Here is a 19,662-nt window from a genome sequence, read left to right as displayed (position 1 = left end):
AACTCTTGGCTGTGAGCCCCTATAAAAGAAAAGAAAAATCCCAATAAAAAGCAAATTACTTGCATCCAATGTACAATGGCAAAGAATAAACATTTGCATTCCAAAGGGGAGGAATAGGGCCATAGGAAGAAGGAGTGAGACAAAAACAGTATCGAAACCCAGCAGGGCAAGTATTTAATCTTAAGGCTTCATTTCTGATTAGGCGCCATGGGGTGAGATTCGATCTCTCCTGGCCTTGGCAGCCCCGCCTGTGGCCTGGTTGATTGCAGTGGTGGCATATGGGCCCTTCCATCCTGACTCCATGGCTCACGCTTCAGAATTTCTCCTCGTGGTTGTTCCACATTTATGGCATTTCAAAGTCTTGGGTTTTGCCCAGCGTGGTGGCGCACGCTTGTAATCCCCATGCTTGGGAGGCAGAGACAGGAGGACCGCGCAGGTTCGAAGCCAGCCGCGCTGGCTTGAGACCCTGTTTCCAAAAGGAAAAAAAAAAGTATAAAATAGGTCTGGGAGTGTAGCTCAGAGGTAGAAGAGCTTCCAGGAAACCCAGTACCACCAAAACAACAACAACAAAATCTTGGGATTTTTGCTTGCAAGCATGGCTTCAGCCTCACAGATTCACAAATTGCTCCATTTGGGCCTGCTTGCAGGGATACCAGCCCCACCATACGTTGCCTGGTTTCCCAGGCCTTCCTTTGAAATCTGGGGGGACGCCTCCATGACTCCTTTTTTCCAGCAAAGCCAGCATTACGTGAAGGTTGAGATCAACTACTAGCAGGAAAAGTAGTCATGCTCTTTTCAGTAAGTGCTGCTTGGCTCCTTTTAGCCGCAGCCACAGGACAGATTCTCTCCCGGCCACAGCTGGGCCTGTGTCCATCTGGGCTGCTGCTGGCCCCAACTCCATCCGCTGCCTCCATCATGGCCATGGTTGGCCCCGCCCCCATCATGGCCACCGCTTCCTCTTTCAGTCGTCTTACTTTCTTTCACATCATCTCTCTGGGCCCCAGTTTTGCACATACTTTTCTGGCAAAACTACAAATCTATAAAGTCTCTACTTTGCTTTCCACTCTCTAAATTCAGTGTATAATTCACTGAATGTGATTATAAATATCCCTAATACAGTTAGGATATTTTGCTGTTTTGAGATTTCCTCGGCCAGCTTAATCAGCTCATTGTCTTCAGCCTCACACAAAGTTCAGAACACGGGCAAAATGCTGGTAAGTTCTTTGTGAGGATATAACACGTGTGGCCTCTACATTTTCTGTGGAGTCCTCTTGCCCTCCATGAATATCACTCATCATTATCATAATATAACTAATCATTAAGGAAATACAAATAAAAACTATAGTGAAATACTACTTCACATTTGTTAGGATGGCTACTTAACATGAATTACCTTGCTCCAGCCCTTTACCTTGAATTTGTTACTATCTTTACTTGTAAAGTGTGTTTCTTGTAAGCAGCAGATGGATGGATTCTGGTTTTTAATCCATTTTGCCACTTTATGTCTTTTTATTGGGGAATTGAGGCCATTTACTTTCAGTGTGATTATTGAGAGATAACTTTTAATTCCTAACATGTTAAGATTTTATTTCTGTTTGAAATACTGTTTATTCTTCTTTGCTTAGTTGTCTGCTGGATGGAAAAATCTTGTTTCTCTGGTTCTGGCGTATATTACCTATTTCTTCTTTGTAGTTAATCTCTTTGAGTATTTTCTCTAGCGCTGGTTTTGAAGACATAAATTCCTTCAGTTTCTGTTGGTCATGGAAGCTTCTTATTTCCCCATCTAATTTGATAGATAGTTTTGCTGGGTAGGAAATTTTTGGCTGGAAGTCGTTTTCTTTCAGAGTTTGGAATATGTTACTCCAAGCCCTTCTGGCTTTCATGACTTGGTTTGAGAAGTCTGGAGTGATTCTAATTGGTTTGCCTCTGAATGTCATTTGGCCCTTTGTTTTTGTTGCCTTTACGATTCTCTGCTTGGCTTCCACATTGGTCATTTTGATAATTATGTGGCATGGGCAACCTTTTCTCTGATCCTGTCTAAGGGGAGTTCATAAGTTTCCTGGACCTGTGTATTGACCTCTTGCTCTATGTTTGGAAAATTTTTCTGCTATTATTTCTTTGAAGAGGTTATTGATCCTTTTGGTTTCACCTTCTTTTCCCTCCTCTATTCCGATTATTCTTAGGTTAGCTCTCTTAAAATGGGCCCATATTTCTTCAATGTCAGATTTCTGCTGTCTGATTTTTTTTCTAAGTTATAAATTATGCGTTCGTTTTTGGAGTGATCATCTTCTAGGAGCGAGATTCTATTCTCCTTGTGGTCTAATCGATTGTTTATAGTTTGAATTGATGCCTTTACTTCAATGATTGCATCCTTTTTTTTCTTTTAGACTCTAAATTCTTTTCGAAGGTCCTGTATTATTTCTACAGTTATATTCCTGATTTGAACTTCTGGAGATCTCTGAATTTCTGTGTTATCAGGTTCTGATATTATGGGGTTGTGGGCATTCATTGCTCTATTGTTGTTCCTCTTTCCCATGATTTCAGAAGTTTGTGCCTTCTCTGGGTTATTCCCCAAGTCACGACGACTTCACTTAGGGTGCTCTGGATCTCGAGTTTGTTGTAATATCAGCCGTCACTACTCCTTTACTGGGTTGTATCATAAAGTCTCAGACCCAGGGAGTTAGTTGAGGCTGCACTAGACCATGGGGGTGCCGGGCTGGGCATTTTCCCATGGGGAGCTGCGACTAGGGTGTGGTATCTTTGCCACCACTACTCTTTCACTGGTTTGGATCGCAAAATCTCAGACCCTGGGAGATTATCAAAGCTGCACAAGTCCCTGGGGGTGCAGTGCTGGGATTTCTCCTGTAGGGGCCGCAATTTCACTTACAGTTATTGTGCACACTGATCTGGAGCCCTCATAGGTGTGGTGAACTCGCCACCGCTGCTGGAAATATGGTGCCGCTGCCATGCCACTGGCCGTGAGGCTGGCATATTTCTTTTCTGGTTTTGAGCTCCGGAGTCTCTGGAAGGCGTGATGAGCTTGGCCACTGGGAGTTTTAGATGTTCTTTGTGATCAAAGAACTGCTGAATTACACCCGAATGATCCACAGCTGCTCACTTCAGCTCCTTGTTTACCATTCCTCTCTGGAGCCTGGTGCTGTGAGTCATGATGGCGCCGGTGCGGCTCCGCAATGTGGGCTGGTTTCTTTTCTGGTTTCTGGTTGTTCTTCTAGTCTTTTTCTCTGTCTCTTGTGTTTACATTTTTTATTTCTCTGCTGATAGTGTTTTCTGGCTATGAAAAGCACTGAGTTTGTGGCAATAGAGATCTAGTGTTAGCAGGACTCTTAAATGCTGCTTTTCTCAGTCGCCATCTTCCCAGAAATCTCACAAAATATTTCTATATTCTATTTTTTTTTTTTGGTCATACTAAGGATTGAGCCCATGGGCATCCTACGTATGAGCTATGCCCCTAGCTCTATTTTTTATTTTTTGTTTTCAAACCATCTTGCTAAGTTGCAGAGTACCTCTCTAAATAGCTGAGGCTGGCCATGAACCTGCAATCCTCCTATCATAGCCTCCCAAGTACTGGGATTATAAGTGTGTACCACCACACCTAATTTTTAATGCTATTTTTGAAATTCAAGCCAGGCTTGGTGGTTCATGCCTATAATCCCAGCATTTAGGAGGCTGAGCTAGGAGGACCCCAGATTCAAGGCCAGCCTGAACAATTTAGCAAGACTGTTTCAAAATAAAATAGGGCTGGGGAAGTAAATCAGGGGTAGAATGCCCTGGGTTCAGTTCTCAGTAACAACAACAACAACAACAACAACAACAACAACAACAACAACAACAGAAATGCAAGATTTGTAATTTAGGAAGCATTGTGGAGATTACCTTTTTTTTGTGGTGTGAGGATTGAACCTAGAGGCATTCTACCTTCAAGCTATACTCTCAGACCTTTTTTTCTTTTAATTTGGAAACAGGGTCTCTAGGTTTCCAAGAGCCTTACTAAATTGCTGAGGCTGTTCTTGAACTGTGATTCTCCTGTCTCCATCTCCAAAGTGTTGGGATTATAGGCATGTGTGTACCTTTGAAGGTAATATCAAGTTGGTAGGGAATGTATGCTCATAACAGATCATTTAATAAAGTAACTGAAAACACAAAGATTGTCTCAAACATCTGGAGTATTAGAATTTTTTTTTTCTGTAGAATGATGTCTGTTTATTTATCTAACAGTTTTACTTTTTTTTTTTTCTGGTACTGGGGGTGGAACCCAGAGTCTTTCTACCTCTGGGCTATACTCCCAGACCTATTTAACATTTTATTTGGAAACAGGGTCTCACTAAGTTGCTGAGACTCTCACTAAAGTATCTGAGGCTGGCTTTGAACCTGTGCGATCCTCATGTCTCAGCCTCCCAAGCACAGGGATTACAAGCGTGCGCCACCATGCCCAGCCATCTAACAGTTTTAAATCTTATCATCTATTCTTTCTTAGAAACTCCAGTATTTACCCTCAAGGCTTACTATTAAACAGACATAGTATTGTGAATAATCAATAAAGCTTCTGTAAACATTTCAGGCCAGTAGAAAAAATAATGCAATAAATTCTCGTGTTCCCACCACCCAACTTTAATTATTCACATAGAGACAGTATCCAAAAATATTTTTAAGCTGATATTATTATTGATTTTATTTATTTATTCATATTTATTTATTTATTTATTTATTTATTTATTTTTGGTACTAGGGATTAAACTCAGGGGCATTCTACCTCTGAAGCACATCTCCAGCTTTATTTTATTTTTTATTTTGAGACAAGGTCTTACTAAGCTGCTGAGGCTGGCCTTGAACCTGTGATCATTCTGTTTCAGTCTCCCAAGTACTGGGATTACAGGTGTGTGCCATCATGTCTGGTTGCTTTTTATTTTTGATGCTGGGAATTGGACTCATGGACGTTTACACCCCTAGCCCTATTTTATTTATTTATTTATTTATTTATTTATTGAAATGGTCTTGCTAAGTTGCTGAGGCTGTCCGCGAACCTGTGATCCCCCTGTCTTGGCCTCCCAAGTACTGGGCTTCAGGCGTGTGCCATCATGCTGGATTGCTTTTTGTCTTTTAGTAAGGTAATTTTGGAGTAGCAAGAAAACTGGTTAGCAGAGAAGCTGGCTGGTAGGTAACTGCCTGGGTTGGTGAGGTCTAGACCAAACTCATAGGCCTGTAGGAAACTCACTGGATCTTTTTCATCTCAAATCTCTTTCCTTTATTTGAGTCATAATTACAGTTGTGTCATGACAATTGATAAGAAAAGGGTAAAATTTTCCTAACCCAGGGAGGCTTATGTCTGCTATACAAGGATTGGCAATTTTTAAAATTTCTCTCAGAACTTCTTTTTAAAATATTAGTCTTCTTTAGATCTAGAAAATTTCAAAGTTTCAGCATGAAGACTTCTTTTCATGAAGATATTTTTGTAATTTATTAAGTTAAAGCACCTTTTGTATAGAGAAGTTTGTGCTTTGGGGAAATTTTTATTTTATGTGAGGAAGCAGACTGTATTCTCACTGAGCTTTTAAAGATAACATATCTTGAATTTACTACAAAAACTAGTTAAGCCTATTAAAATAAAACAAAACTATTATAGCTAAAAATCAAAATTCACATAGTTAAATTATCAGAAGAATATAGAAGAAAATAATACTAACTTGAAATTATCAGAAAAATAAGGATAATGTAGAGAAAATTGAGATTATATAAAAGTTTATACTTGGGCATGATGGCACACACTATCATCCCAGTTGTCTGGAGGCTGAGACAGGAAGATTACATGTTCATGGCCAGCCTCAGTTACTTAGTGAGGCCCTCTGCAACTTAGTGAGACTGTTTCAATCTGAAAAATAAAATAGGACTGGAGGTGTAGTTTGGAGGTAGAATGACCCAGCTTCCATCCTGTATCACCGAAAAAAAAAAAGTTTAGTAATGAAGGTATTTATAAAAGAGTATGGTTAAGGTGTAGCAGAGAAATAACGGCATAAAAAAGCAAGCATTAGGAAGAGAAAGTATACTTGTGGTGGGAGAATTTATAAAAATCAAACTGCAAGCCAGGCATGGTGACACACGCCCACAATCCCCGTACTTGGGAAACTGAGGCAGGAGGATCACAGGTTTGAGGAAAACCTCAGCAATGTAGTGACACCCACTTGCAAAATAAAAAATGAAAAAGGGCTGCAGATATAACTAGAAGGTAGAACGCTCCAGGTTCACTCCCCAGTACCGTTAACAAAAAAAAAAAAAAAAAAAAAAAAGAAAAACAATGATGCCCAAGTGGTAGCAGATATCCAAGCATCTGTTGACTGTATCCAGGAGGATGATGCTGATGAGCCACATGTTAAGTGGCTTCCGGGAATTTATGGCACAGCAGAGTAACTTCTAAATAATGGCCTCTGCTTTCGAGACGACTTGGGAAGCTGTTGGGAATAGGTAAAGTCTAGAAAAAGTTGGTGCTGACTGTGAACACTTCGCCACGAACAGCAACTTTTTTAATCAAGAAAACTAAGCCAACATCTGAGGAAGAAATTGGGCATGGCTTTATTATAGCAAATCAAATCAAGTTATTCATTCTCTTTCATATCAGAGAATTGATAAATATTTAATAGGTGTTTTAGTTGTGCTCTTCATGCTTATTCTTATCAGCAGAGTGGGAGAATGTATTCTTTTCCTATTTTATTAACTGAGGATTGAAAGTAGGGGCACTCTCTCTCTGAGCCACACCTCCAGCCATTTTTATTTTTCTAATTTTGAAACAGGGGCTTGCTAAGTTGCTGAAGCTGGAACCTGCAGTCAAACCTCTAATCCTCCTGTCTCAGCTAATAGGGTGACAGGCGTGCGCCACTACTTCCAACTAGAAAATGAGTTCTTCATCGGGGATCTCTCGACCCGAGAACCAGCAAACTGTCAGGAAAACAAAATCCCAGCTCAGAGGGGATCTAGGAGATTAAAAATGTTCCATTTTCCTCAGGTGCTAGGGATTGTGGGGCTCAAACCCAGACATGCTAGGCAAGCCTTGTACCACTGAGCTGGACCTGCAGCCCCCACCTTTTTTAAACTGAGACAAAGCCCCCAGCAAAAACACAAGCAAATCAAAACAAAAATATATGCTCTTCGTCTCAATAATGACATGTCATCTGTACGTTTCCTTCCTTCCTCTCTTTCTTTCTCTCTTTCTTTCTTTCTCTTTCTTTCTCTCTCTCTCTCTCTCTCTCTCTCTCTTTCTTTCTTTCTTTCTTTCTTTCTTTCTTTCTTTCTTTCTTTCTTTCTTTCTTTCTTTCTTTCTTTCTTTCCTGCTAGGGATTGAACCCAGGGCCTCATTCATGATGGGAAGGCACTCTGCCATATTGTTTCTTGTTATATATGTATCTTCTACATATGGACGTCTTTTATTATTGTGGGAAGTTGGGATTCCCATACTCACTTGATCCTACCCCTTCTTGTGATTCTTCCCTTTTCTGAGAGAGAGAGGAAGAGAGAGAGAGAGGGGGGGGGGAGTGTGTGTGTGTGTGTGTGTGTGTGTGTGTGTGTGTGTATGTGTGTATTGAACCCAGGGGGCTTCTACCTCCAAACTACCTTAATCCTTTATAAAAAAAAGTTTTGTTTGGGAACGGTCTCACTAGGTTGCTGAGGCTGACTTTGAAGCTGCGCTCCTCCTGTTTCAACCTCCCATGTACTGGGATTACCAGCGTGGACCACCGTGTCCAGCCCTGAGGTACTTTTGAGAAAGGGTCAAGCTGCCGCCCTTGTTTTCCCAGCTCCTCAGGCCACCTCCTCCACCGCCCCCGTCCAGCCACCGTGCCCGCAGCGTCGGCCTTTCTCGGTCACATTCAAAGACTTTTCATCTGTGATTTCTGCTGCTGTTGTTGGAAATGATAAGTCTCCTTTTGAAATCCTCTGTGCCAGCGGACAGCTTTGAAAACAGAATGAGTTCTTCTGTGCCTAGACGACTTTAAGAGATCCTCTTTGAAAAGATGAGCACAGGAGGGTTTTTTGATCCTACTAAAACCAAGGAGAATGTTTTCTTCTAAAAAAGCATTCTTGTTTTCGGTTTGCCTTTAGTAATTGACTATATTAATTTCATTTTATAAATATATTTATTTATTTATTTAAAATGTATTGAATGTCTCCTCTGTGCCAGGTATTGTTCTGGGTATTTAGCGTGCATAAGTAAAGACACAGACCCTTGCCCGTGGAGTTTATATTCATGCATTAAAACTTTCTAGTAACCATGCAGACAGTATGCATTTGGTCTCTGTGGGACTTTTAAAATTGTATTAGGGATCTATCCTGTTTCTAGGGTAGAATTTAGCACATGTCTTAACTAGTTATCTATTTCCAAGTTCCTAGTAGCTTAGGTTAATATTCTATGAAAGCAATGTTCTTATATAATTCTATTTTTGTTAAAAATATTGAAATGAATGATTATTTTAATAGCTTGCTCTCAGCTGGCTGTGGTTGTGTATACCCATAATCCCAGTTCTTGGGAGGCTGAGACAGGAGGATCACAGGGTTGACACCAGCCTCAGCAACTTAGTGAGACCATGTTTCCAAATAAAATATAAAATAGGGCTGGGAGTTTAGATCAGTGGTAGAATGCCCCTGGATTCAATCCCTAGCACCACAAAAAATAAATAAATTAGTAAAGTGTTCTCTTATTTATTTATCTTCCTTGGTCATAGACATATACTAGCAACATGTGGCTTAGTATCTATTAGTACCTCTTAAGTTATAGTGTATTACATTTGGTATAACTGCTATTCTGTTCCAGGATAGTGAGTAAATTAAAGCTGTTAGTCACCAGTGCTGAGTGACGCAGTTCTTTCCAAATGTCGATTTATAAAGATAAATAGTGTCTGGGTTTTACATAGAGAAAAGGTATCTTCATTATTCCTGAACAGATAGTCAGGGAGCCACTAGAAGTTGACTGTCGATTGAGTGAATTACGTCATGATCAAATGGTTATTGGGATTATTTACTCTGAACTTTAAGGGATATGCTTATTCGTGTGGACACACTGTGTGTGCGTGTGTGTGTGTGTGTATGTGTGTGTGTGTGTGTCTTGAACTATCATCTAGAAACTCCGAGCCAACAGAATATTTAGTGGCGCCGATGGTTCTCTTCACTCTCCCTGCAGTGTCTGTCGCACTGCAGCAGGACGGGTGGGCTTGGAGGTTTTCGCAGGGGTTCTGGGGTAGATGACACGGGGGACTTTGGAGAGGTCGGGCAAATAAGATCTGTTAGCTTGCTGATGGGTTAGTAACGGTTAGGGGGCATAGAGGACTGTTAACAATAACTCCCATGTTATTAGTTTGGTTTTTGTCTTTTTTGTGATTCAAGAGATGGTACCCAGGGTCTTATATGTGTGAGGCAAGCATTGCCCTGTAACATTTCTGGTGTTACCATGAGAAATAGTTTCTCCAGATCGAAGTCTTCTTGTTATACGATGGTGTCAGTCACTGTGGATATCCTGGAAAACGACCAGGTTTGGGGAGGAGAGTAAGATTCAGTCTTGGCGTGCCGATGTCGAGGTGTGGTAGAGGCCCCAAGCTCAGAACGCATGCGCAGAGGGATGGTGGTGCAGACGAGGGCGTGGCGGAGCTGATCACTGAGGCAAGAGCGGAGAGGGAGCCGGGCACCCAAGGGCGCGGGGAGGGAAGGGGCGGCCAGGGCTGTGGGAGGCGCTGCAGGGCGCCTTGACACTGAGGCCGAGCCGGAGGGTGACAGGACTTAGAGACTGGAAGGACCCAGAAATGCCTCCTGGATTTAGTGGCGTGAGCGAGGTCATCGATGACTTCGGTGAAGTTTTCATGTCGAGCCAAGTTTAGCAGTAAGTGGGAGGAGAAGAAATAAAATAGCGAGCGTATAACGAGTCTTCTGAGAAATCTCATGTGCGGGGGGAGCGGCGTGATCGAGACTCAGGCTGACTTAAGTCAAGACACCTTTTACCCGGCTCTATGATTATAAAAGAATTTAAAGCCAGGCGTTGTGGGACATGCCTATAATCCTAGTACTTGGGAGGCTGAAATAGGAGGATGGTAGGTGTGAGGCCAGCCTTGGCAATTAAGCAAAACCCTGTTTCAAAGTAAAAAAAGAAAAAGGAGCTGAGGGTATATCTTGGAGGTAGAATGCCTCTGGGTTCAATCTCCAGTACAAAAAAAATTAATATCATTATGAATATTTCAGACAGCATAGGAAAACAAAAAGGGCACTTTCCCTTTTATTTTACACAGATATCTTAGAATCTATTATTTTATAGTCTTTTCCTATGCATGTTTGAAGGAAGGTTTAAATCAGTGTGTATGTATATCTAAAAGGATACCTTTGTACTATATTGAAACCTGTTTGTCACTCAGCAGCATAATTGTGTGTGTGTGTGTGTGTGTGTGTGTGTGTGTGTGTGTGTGTGTACGCACTCATGCACACAGTACCATGTGCACAGTACTATTGAACTCATGGGCTTTCTATCTCCAAGTTACACTCCAGCCCTATTTTATTTTTCATTTTGAAACAGGGTTTTACTAAGTTGCTGAGACTGGCCTGATCTGCAGTCCTCCCATCTCAGCCTCCCAAGTCCTGCGGTTACAGAGACACCCCACCCAGCTAATCATGCTTTTTAATAATTTGAAATCACGTAAATTCTCCCTCTCTCTACTTCTTTTGACTCACGCATATCAGTATCATCTCTTCAGTTTCTTTAACTCAACAATAGAGATTTTAGCGAGCTGAAAGCAGAGTGAGTATAAATCTAATGATTTACTTAAAAGACCAATGGGATGAGTTTACTTCAACTTGCGAGAATTATTATAGTTTTTGCCAAGATCCTGGAATACGGGAACCAGGGTAAAAACCCACTGAACATATTTTCAGAGGAAGGACACACTCTTCCAGACCCCTTCCCTGAACATCCCCTTAATAAATCACAGGGTCCGAGGTCCGGGCTGGACATGGAAGAGCGGCGTCATCTGGAGAAGGGGGTGGGAGGCCAGTGTCGGAAAAGAGACATGAGGATTCTGTGACTTTCAGGCTCAAATCCTGAAGCCAGAGTGTGGGGCACTAGGTCAAATCCGAACCCCCCTTCATGTCTTGGGGTTCAGAGGATGAGTAGCGGGACCAGTCTGAGGGGTCAAAGTGAAGAGCAAGGAAAGAAGAGGGACGGCGAGCGCCGCAGAACGCAGCCCCAGGTTCGCGCTCCACCCCAGGGACATGGCGAGTGCCGGAAATGCATTCAGAAGGCGCAGAATGGGGATCTGGCTTCTTGGTCAAGGTGGCAGGTTGTCACAGTAGATACCTCCTGGTATGGTGGGTTTCAGGACAAGACACATTGTCTTTGTTCTGATTCTAAGCACCCCAGGGAATGGTAAAGCCCATAGCTGGACCTCCAGCATTTTGCAAGTTCTCATGATTGTAGGAGGGAAAGCCCTTCCTCCAGGGAGAACTTGCAGCTCAAAGAGCCAGATGTGTAGACAGTAACGAACCTTTCCTACCAGAAGATTTCACCCTAGACCATTTTAATCTGGAAGTTCCTTTATTTGCTCAAACAGGGCTCAAGACGTGGGGCTCCGCAGGGGACCGTTGGGTCAGGATGTGGGTGTCACAGGAAACTGGAGTGCACATATGTCATGCCAGCTATGCCGCGGGGCCTGACACTCACGCTCGGCCCAGGAGACCTGACCTCAGGAAGGGGCTGGTGTGGCAGGCCTGTGACCCGCTCTCAGCATCCCATCCTGAACCCACCCCCCGCCCTGGGCACCACTAGCCCACCTGCATTCCTTCAGCTTGAGGCTTTGGATGGGTCTTTCCTGCCTTGCAAGGCTGCCTAGAAATAAACAACATGTTCATACGATAAATAAGTTCAGGGAGATATAGGGAAGGAAGCACCAAATAATAGTATGTGCACATGTGAATATATCACCGCGGATCTCGCTATCATGTGTAATTACAATGCACCGATAAAAATATAAAGACTAAACAAGTTCACAGGATGATTTCTAAAAGTAAATGAAAGAAAACAACTTTCCCCGAAGGCAGAATAACAAGGCTCATCAACAAATAAGATATACTCAAGAAAAAAAAAGTCGAAGACATCCTCTAGCTTGATAAAGCATCACCCCTACCTCATGCCCCGTCATGTTTTATTCTTGGCCCAGGCTTATGCTTTTTATGTAAATAAAATACATAGGCTTTCCATGGCAGCAGCAGTTGAGGAGCGGGGCCGGGAGCGTGACTAGTTTGTTTTCCTCTCTCCCCAGGCACAGCAACCTTGGTGCGCGGCCCAAAGGGCTGTCCACTTTGGTGAAGAGCGGTGTTCCCGAAGCTCTGAGGGCAGAAGTGTGGCAGTTACTAGCGGGTTGCCATGACAACCAGGCGATGCTGGATAGATACCGGATTCTTATCACAAAGGTAGGAAGCTCTTTTTCTATTATTTTGATGGGGCAACATATTAAATAAGTCCTGTTAGTCCTAGGTCCCAAAAGTCGTACATGCTTTGAACTTCTTTCAAAATATATTGGTGTTGTGCCATCAATACTTCTGCCTTTCGTTCTGAACACTTTTTGGGGTGCTGGTAAACAATGGCCATGATCATCTTTGGGCATTTTATGCTGTGGTTTCATTTTTTTCATTCAAGTGGCTTTATAATTTTCTATGTACTAAACTGAAAAATACAGTTGTTCCTCTTTGTCCTGGACTTTTGCTTCAGTTGTCTCCACGAACCGCGGATCGAAACTATCTGAAAAAAAAAATGACCTCTACACTGAATATTTGCAGACCATCTACAAGCGCTGGGTTTGGTACCCACTTCCATCCTGTTTAGGGACGCATCGCTCTCAGAGCACTGTGGTCAGGCACACACCCTCCTGGCATCAGTGTTCAGCCACACACGCTCAGAGTTCACCAACCCAGGAGGCCCCCCCAAGCCTCAGCGTCCAGGTTTTTAAAATTGGGGTTTCATTACACAGGCATGACTGACTGTATCGCCATCTACCTGGCTGAAGCCAGTCCCTGGACCCCTGTCCTCCCTTCCCCCGGGGGGGCTTTTCACAGGGGAAGAGGTGATTCTTCAACTCAGGATCGCCCGGGGTTCTTGGCTTCTGTCATGGAAAAGCATTTCAGCACGAGCCAGTCAGAGCCATAGAGATTTATTTAGGAAAGAAGGAAATATGCCTTTGAGGGAGGATGTGGGCCACCCCAAAGTAAGAGAGGCCCTTTGGGGGTGCAGCGCGCTGCAGGGTACTTTGTGAGGAGGCCGGAGGAGGTGTGTGAGGGTGGCTGGTCCTCCAATCACAGGTGACTTAGGGTCCTGTCGCCTTCCAGGTCCTGACCTTCACGGGCTCAGCAGGTGTCCATTTTGTTTAAACTTCGAGGACAGCCAGCCATTCTGGGGGAAACTGCTCTTTCGAGTAAAGCCCAGGGAGTCCCAGGGAGGTTCTCAGTTGTCTGGTCAACAGACTCTTGAGTACAGCTGTCCTGTCATAGACTTCCAAATTCCAGCTCCATCTTTTGCTCTCCCTCTTTTCTTTCCGCCTGTGTGCTTCCTCTGCTCCATCTCAGCTTGCTGTGACATTTCTCAGAGCCCCGCCCTCGTGCCATGGCGGGTCACTGTGGCTTGGCCAGCCCTCATCCCGCGTCTTCTCCTCACTGTAGTAAGCCCCCCAGGGGACCACCGTGAGCCACCCAGTCACATAAACTGTCAGCCATGGCAGGGAGGGCCACACCTACACAGAGACACTCAGATTCTTCCAGAAGATCCAAGGATTTTGAGGGTGCCTCCCATGAGCCTCAGAGGTCAGACACCTCCTGGGCACTGTGAACCGAGTCTGTCACTGCTTTAAAGAGCTTTTCCTGCCCCTAGATTGAGACGGCACTTGTTTCCCTTTGGCCAGAATTCTGTCCCTTGGCTGCTGTCTCTGGGGAAGGCTTGGAAGTATTTCTAAAGATGTTCCCTTTCCCTTACAAATCTGCGTGTGGTTTTTTTTTTTTAAATAAAGAAGAAAGAGAGTCTAGATATTGGGTAGACAGCTACTTTTCCCTGTTTAAGCTGCCTCTTAATAGTGGCAGTAGTTGAGATCTGTTATGGAATAGTTTATTTTTAAAACATATGTTTTCTTAGTATTTTATTTTAGAAGGGCAAATGTTTACCAGTTGCCACTGGAGATTGACTGGCAATGTATAATTAAGTACATATAATAGTTCTACATTTGATTATAAATGTGTGACAACATAAAAGTTTTCACGTTATTTCTGTTGTCGACAGTACAATTTGCCAAAAATAACATTTTCATACAGTTAGTATAGAAATGTGCTGCACCTTTATTAGAGCTCTCAAATCAGAATGGTTCTATGACAGGGAATACAGTGGTCTATGTCATTTCATTGTCTTCTTCACATCATAGCCAAAGATAATGATTAGATGGATAAAGTCATTACCTCTAAAAACGAGTTTCTCCTTTTCCTATGAGACAGGAGTGCTTGAGGCCCAGAGTGTATTTCTGCACATTGGTGGTGAGTGCAGCTGAGCTCACCACCGCTTTGGGGAAGGGCCCACACACGCAGGGCATTTTCAGTAAGAAGTGCCTGCATGTGTGGCGCTGGCTGGATGTGGCTGTGCAGCCGTCACTCTCTTCTTTTTTTTTTTTATTTTTATTTTTATTTTATTTTTTTTATTAATTTATTTTTTATTGGTGCAATGTATTCATACATCATAGTGGTATAAAGAAAATACTTTTGTGGACATACATGCACATCTCGCCCAGTTAGCCCCTACCCGATCCCCACCCCATTCCCTCCCCATCCCTCCTTCCCACGCTTGGCTTACTGGTTGACATCCAGTATTATAGCAATTTATACAATATTAACATTGATAATCTCACATAACAGTTTTATTTGTCTGGTACCAAACTTTTGATGACTTAAAGATAACATTTCAATATTTCTTTTTGCTTTCTTTCTTACCAGAGAATATTTTTTCTTTTTTTTTTTTTTTAGGTGAAACTATCATACATTTATTTATTTATTTTTCAGAAAAAAATCTATCCTGATATGGAATATGGACTCTAGATACCCAAAACAGTCTCAAAGAAGAACAAAGCTAGAAGATGTATATTTTCTGATTTCAAACCATATAAAGCTACAATAATTGAAACAGTGTAGTACTGTTATAAAGGCAGATATATAAACCATTGGAGCTAATTAAAAGCCTAGAGATAAATTCTTCCATACATTGTCAAGTTATTTTTGACAAGGTTTCCATGAACTTTTGGTGGAGGAAATACTAGTCTTTTAACTAAATATTGTTGAAAAATAATAATAAATGAAAAAGAATAAAATTGGACCCTTACCTAACACATATACAAATATTAACTCAAAATAGATAAAAGACCTAAATATAAATCTTAATACTATAAGCTTTTAGAAGAAAATCTGGGTCATAAAACCTCACAACATTGAAATTGGAAGTGATTTCTTGGATATGATTTCAATGGCACAGGCAACAAAAGAATAAATAAACTCCCTAAAAAATAAAAAAAATATTGTATATCCAAAGACAATGTAAACAGAGTTAAAAGTTACTGATCCTCTTCCAAGAGTTCCTCCTATGACCCATTTCTCCCTAACTCTCACATATTAGGGAAAGCATCTGATTTCTTATTTTTTGTGCCTGACTGATCTCACTTAGCATAATGTCCTCCAGTTCCATCCATTTCCCTGAAAATGGTGTAATTGAGTTTTTTTTGATGGCTGAGTAAAATTCCATTGTGTACATATCCCACAGTTTTGTAATCCATTCATCTGTTGATGGACATCTTGGCTGCTTCCATAGTTTGGCTATGGTGAATTGTGCAGCTATGAACATAGATACACATGCATTAGTTTGGTAGTTTGGTTTCTTTTCTTTTGGGTAGATACCCAACAGTGGTATTGCTGGATCAAATGGAAGATTTGTTCCCATTCTTCTGAGGATTCTCCATACTGTTTTCCAAAGTGGTTGCACTAATTTGCAATCCCACCAACAATGTCTTAGAGTTCCCACTTCTCCACATCCTCGCCAGCATCTGTTGTTGTTTGTGTTTTGAATGATGGCCATTCTAGTTGGAGTTAGGTGAAATCTCAGGGTAGTTTTGATTTGCATCTCTCTGATTGCCAGTGATGTTGAGCATTTTTTCATGCATTTATTGGCCATTTGAATTTCTTCTTTTGTGAAGTGTCTATTTAGTTCATTTGCCCATTTTGTTATTGGATGCTTTGTTTTCTTAGTGTTGAGTTTCTTGAGTTCTCTGTATATTCTAGATATTAGTCCTCTATCGGTGGTGTAGGTGGAAAAAATCTTCTCCCATTCTGTTGGCTCTCGATTGAGATTCTTGATAGTTTCCTTTGCTGAACAGAAGCTCTTCAGTTTCATGCAATCCCATGTATTGATTCTCCTTTTAATTTGTTGTGCCTTTGGGGTCTTGTTGAGGAAATGTTTGTCTGTACCTATGTGTTGTAGTGTTGGACCTATGCCCTCTTCAAGGAGCTTCAAGGTCTCTGGTTTAATTTCCAAGTCTTTGATCCATCGTGAGTTGACTTTTGTACAGGGTGAAAAAGTGGGATTAACATCCAATTTTCTGCATATGGTTAACCAATTTTGCCAACACCATTTGTTGAAGAGGCTATCTTTTTTCCAGTGTATGTTTTTGGCCCCTTTGTCAAAAATCAATTGGCTGAAAGTGTGTGGACTTGTTTCTGGGTCTTCTATTCTGCTCCATTGGTCTATATATCTGTTCTTTTGCCAGTACCATGCTGTTTTTATTACAATGGCTTTGTAGTATAGTTTAAAGTCAGGTATTGTGATTCCTCCTGCGTGGTTTTTGTTGCTGAGAACTACCTTGGCTATTCTGGGCTTTTTGTTATTCCAGATAAATTTAAGGACTGATTTTTCTATGTCTGTGAGGAATGATCTTGGTAGTTTAATGGGCATTGCATTAAATCTGTAGATCACTTTTGGGAGGATGGCCATTTTAATGATATTAATTCTGCCAATCCATGAACATGGAAGGTCTTTCCATCTTCTAAGATCTTCTTCGATTTCTTTTTTCAGTGTTTTATAATTTTCTTTGTAGAGATCTTTTACTTCCTTGGTCAAATTTATTCCTAGGTATTTTATTTTTTTGTGGGAGATCCTGAGTGGAAGTGTTTTCTGAATTTCTTTTTCAGTGGATTTATGGTTGGTGTACAGGAAAGCTTCTGATTTTTTAAGATTGATTTTGTATCCAGATACCTTGCTGAATTTGTTGATCAGTTCTATAAGCCTTTTGGTTGAGTTTGTTGGGTTTTCTAAGTATAGTATCATGTCATCTGCAAATAGTGAAAGCTTAAGTTCTTCTTTTCCTATTTGTACTCCTTTGATTTCCTTTTCTTGCCTTATTGCTCTGGCTAGAGTCTCTAGTACTATATTGAAGAGAAGTGGTGATAGTGGACATCCTTGTCTCGTTCCAGTTTTTAGGGGAAATTCTTGAAGTTTTTCCCCATTTAATATGATGTTGGCAGTGGGCTTATTGTAGATTGCCTTAATAATGTTGAGATATGTTCCTTCTATTCCAATTCTCTGCAGTGTTTTTATCATAAATGGATGTTGAATTTTATCAAATGCTTTTTCAGCATCTATTGAGATGATCATGTGGTTTTTGTCTTTGATTCTGTTTATATGATGAATTACATGGATTGTTTTTCGTATATTGAACCAGCCTTGCATCCCTGGGATGAACCCTACCTGGTCATGGTGAATGATTTTCTTGATGTGGTTTTGAATGCGTGTTGCTAGTATTTTGTTTAATAGTTTTGCATCCAAGTTCATCAGAGATATAGGCCTGTAGTTTTCCTTCCTTGAACTGTCTTTATTCGGTTTGGGTATTAGTGTGATGTTGGCTTCATAGAATGTATTTGGGAGAGTCCCGGTTTTTTCTATTTCCCGAAATAGTTTGAGTAGTATTGGGATTAGTTCTCCTATAAAGGTTTTATAGAATTCACTTGGGAAACCATCTGGTCCTGGGCTTTTCTTTGATGGTAAGCTCTTTATTGCTATTTCAATCTCTTTGATTGTTATTGGTTGGTTTAAGTGTTCTGTATCTTCTTGACTCAGTTTAGGAAGGTTGTATTTATCTAGGAAGTTGTCGATTTCCTCTAGATTTTCCATTTTGTTGGAGTATAGTTTTTCAAAGTAGTTTCTGATAATCCTCTGGATTTCTACGCTGTCAGTAGTAATGTCTCCTTTTTCATCCCTTATCTTCATAATTTGGGTTGATTCTCTCTTTTTTTTAGTTAGGTTGGCTAGTGGTTTATCAATCTTGTTAATTTTTTCAAGAAACCAGATTTTGGTTTTGTTGATTTTCTGTATTTTTTTTTATTCTCTATTTCGTTAATTTCTGCTCTAATTTTAATAATTTCCCGTCTTCTGCTGGCTTTGGGGTCCAATTGTTCCTGCTTTTCAAGGGCTTTGAGGTGTGTCATAAGGCTATTTATTTGAAGATTTTCTGTTTTTCCTATGTGAGCACTCAGTGCTATAAATTTTCCTCTTAATACTGCCTTCAAAGTGTCCCAGAGGTTTTGATATGTTGTTTCTTTATTTTCATTTGTTTCTAGAAATTTCTTGATTTCACCCACTCTCTTCTTTTGATCCAGTTAATTCTTCCTGTCTTATGAAGGGAAGGGAGGGATGTGAAGGTCAGTTAATGAAGTGGTTCAGGTTGAACAATCAGAGTTGCTGTATAAAAACCTTCCCAGAGACCGCAGATTACACAGGAGGCCCGAAGGCACATGAAGTGTTACAGAAAACGTACCCAAGACTTGGCTTTTGTGAAAACACAGCCTCTCATTGGGTTCTGCAGTAGGCCTTTGGTAGATGAGATGCTGAAGCCACACGGCCCATTCAGGGTTCAGAGACGTAAAGGCAGGAGGCTGCAGCTCGCCCACAGATAGGCTTTGTGTGGCCAGGAGTGCATCAAAGAACAGGGTACACCTCTGCCTCAACTTCATTTTCTGTTTTGCCGTAGACTAAATACTCTATTACTTACTACTTACTGTTACTTACCACTAGATCCTTTATGTGTTTTAATCCTTGTCTGAGCCTCACATACCTTTGGTTTTGTGACTCCATTGGACCAGCACGTCAGCCGCTGCCCAAGAGGAGGGAGCTATCACAGTGGGCTTTTATTTTTTTTTTTAATCTATTTCTCCAGAAGACTGCAAAGTCCAGAAGAGCAAGGACCACATTTGTTTTACTCTTTTGGGGATAAGCTATTCCTGACAATTTTTTCTGTTTTTTTTTTTTTTTTTCCTGTGTATGTGTGTGTGTGTGTGGGGGGGTGGTACTGGGGATGGGACCCAGGAGCATTCTACCTCTGAGGTATACCCCCAGACTTATTTTTTATTCTTTATTTTGAAATAGGGACTCACTGAGTTGCGAAAGGCCTCACTAAGTCGCTGAGGCTGTCTGCGAACCGCGATCCTCCTGTCTCAGCCTCCCGAATGCTGGGATCACGAGCGTGCCCTCCACGCCCGGCTGCCTAACACATTTTAATGATCAATACGATGTGTTCCGTCCCTTCCAACAGGGAACCAAGGTCATTTGTTGACTTCTTC

The 19,662-nt window shown here is 41.5% G+C and overlaps 1 protein-coding gene across 2 annotated transcripts in view; it reads left to right on the top strand.

Moving 5' to 3' along the window:
• Positions 1 to 19,662, top strand: part of RABGAP1L (RAB GTPase activating protein 1 like) — a gene marked incomplete at both ends in the record, with an annotated part of 518,644 nt that overhangs the window by 87,129 nt on the left and 411,853 nt on the right. For both annotated transcript variants that reach the window (XM_080699626.1, XM_080699625.1), the window contains one exon: positions 12,297 to 12,447. In XM_080699626.1, coding sequence (XP_080555752.1) covers positions 12,297 to 12,447 — 151 coding nt within the window. The remainder of the gene's footprint in view (positions 1 to 12,296; positions 12,448 to 19,662) is intronic.

Source organism: Muscardinus avellanarius (genome assembly GCF_963383645.1).
Source record: "Muscardinus avellanarius genome assembly, chromosome: 7".
Classification (NCBI taxonomy): Eukaryota; Metazoa; Chordata; class Mammalia; order Rodentia; family Gliridae; genus Muscardinus; species Muscardinus avellanarius.
The sequence above is the reverse complement of the archived record's forward strand: the minus strand, read 5'-3'. Positions and strand labels throughout refer to the sequence as shown.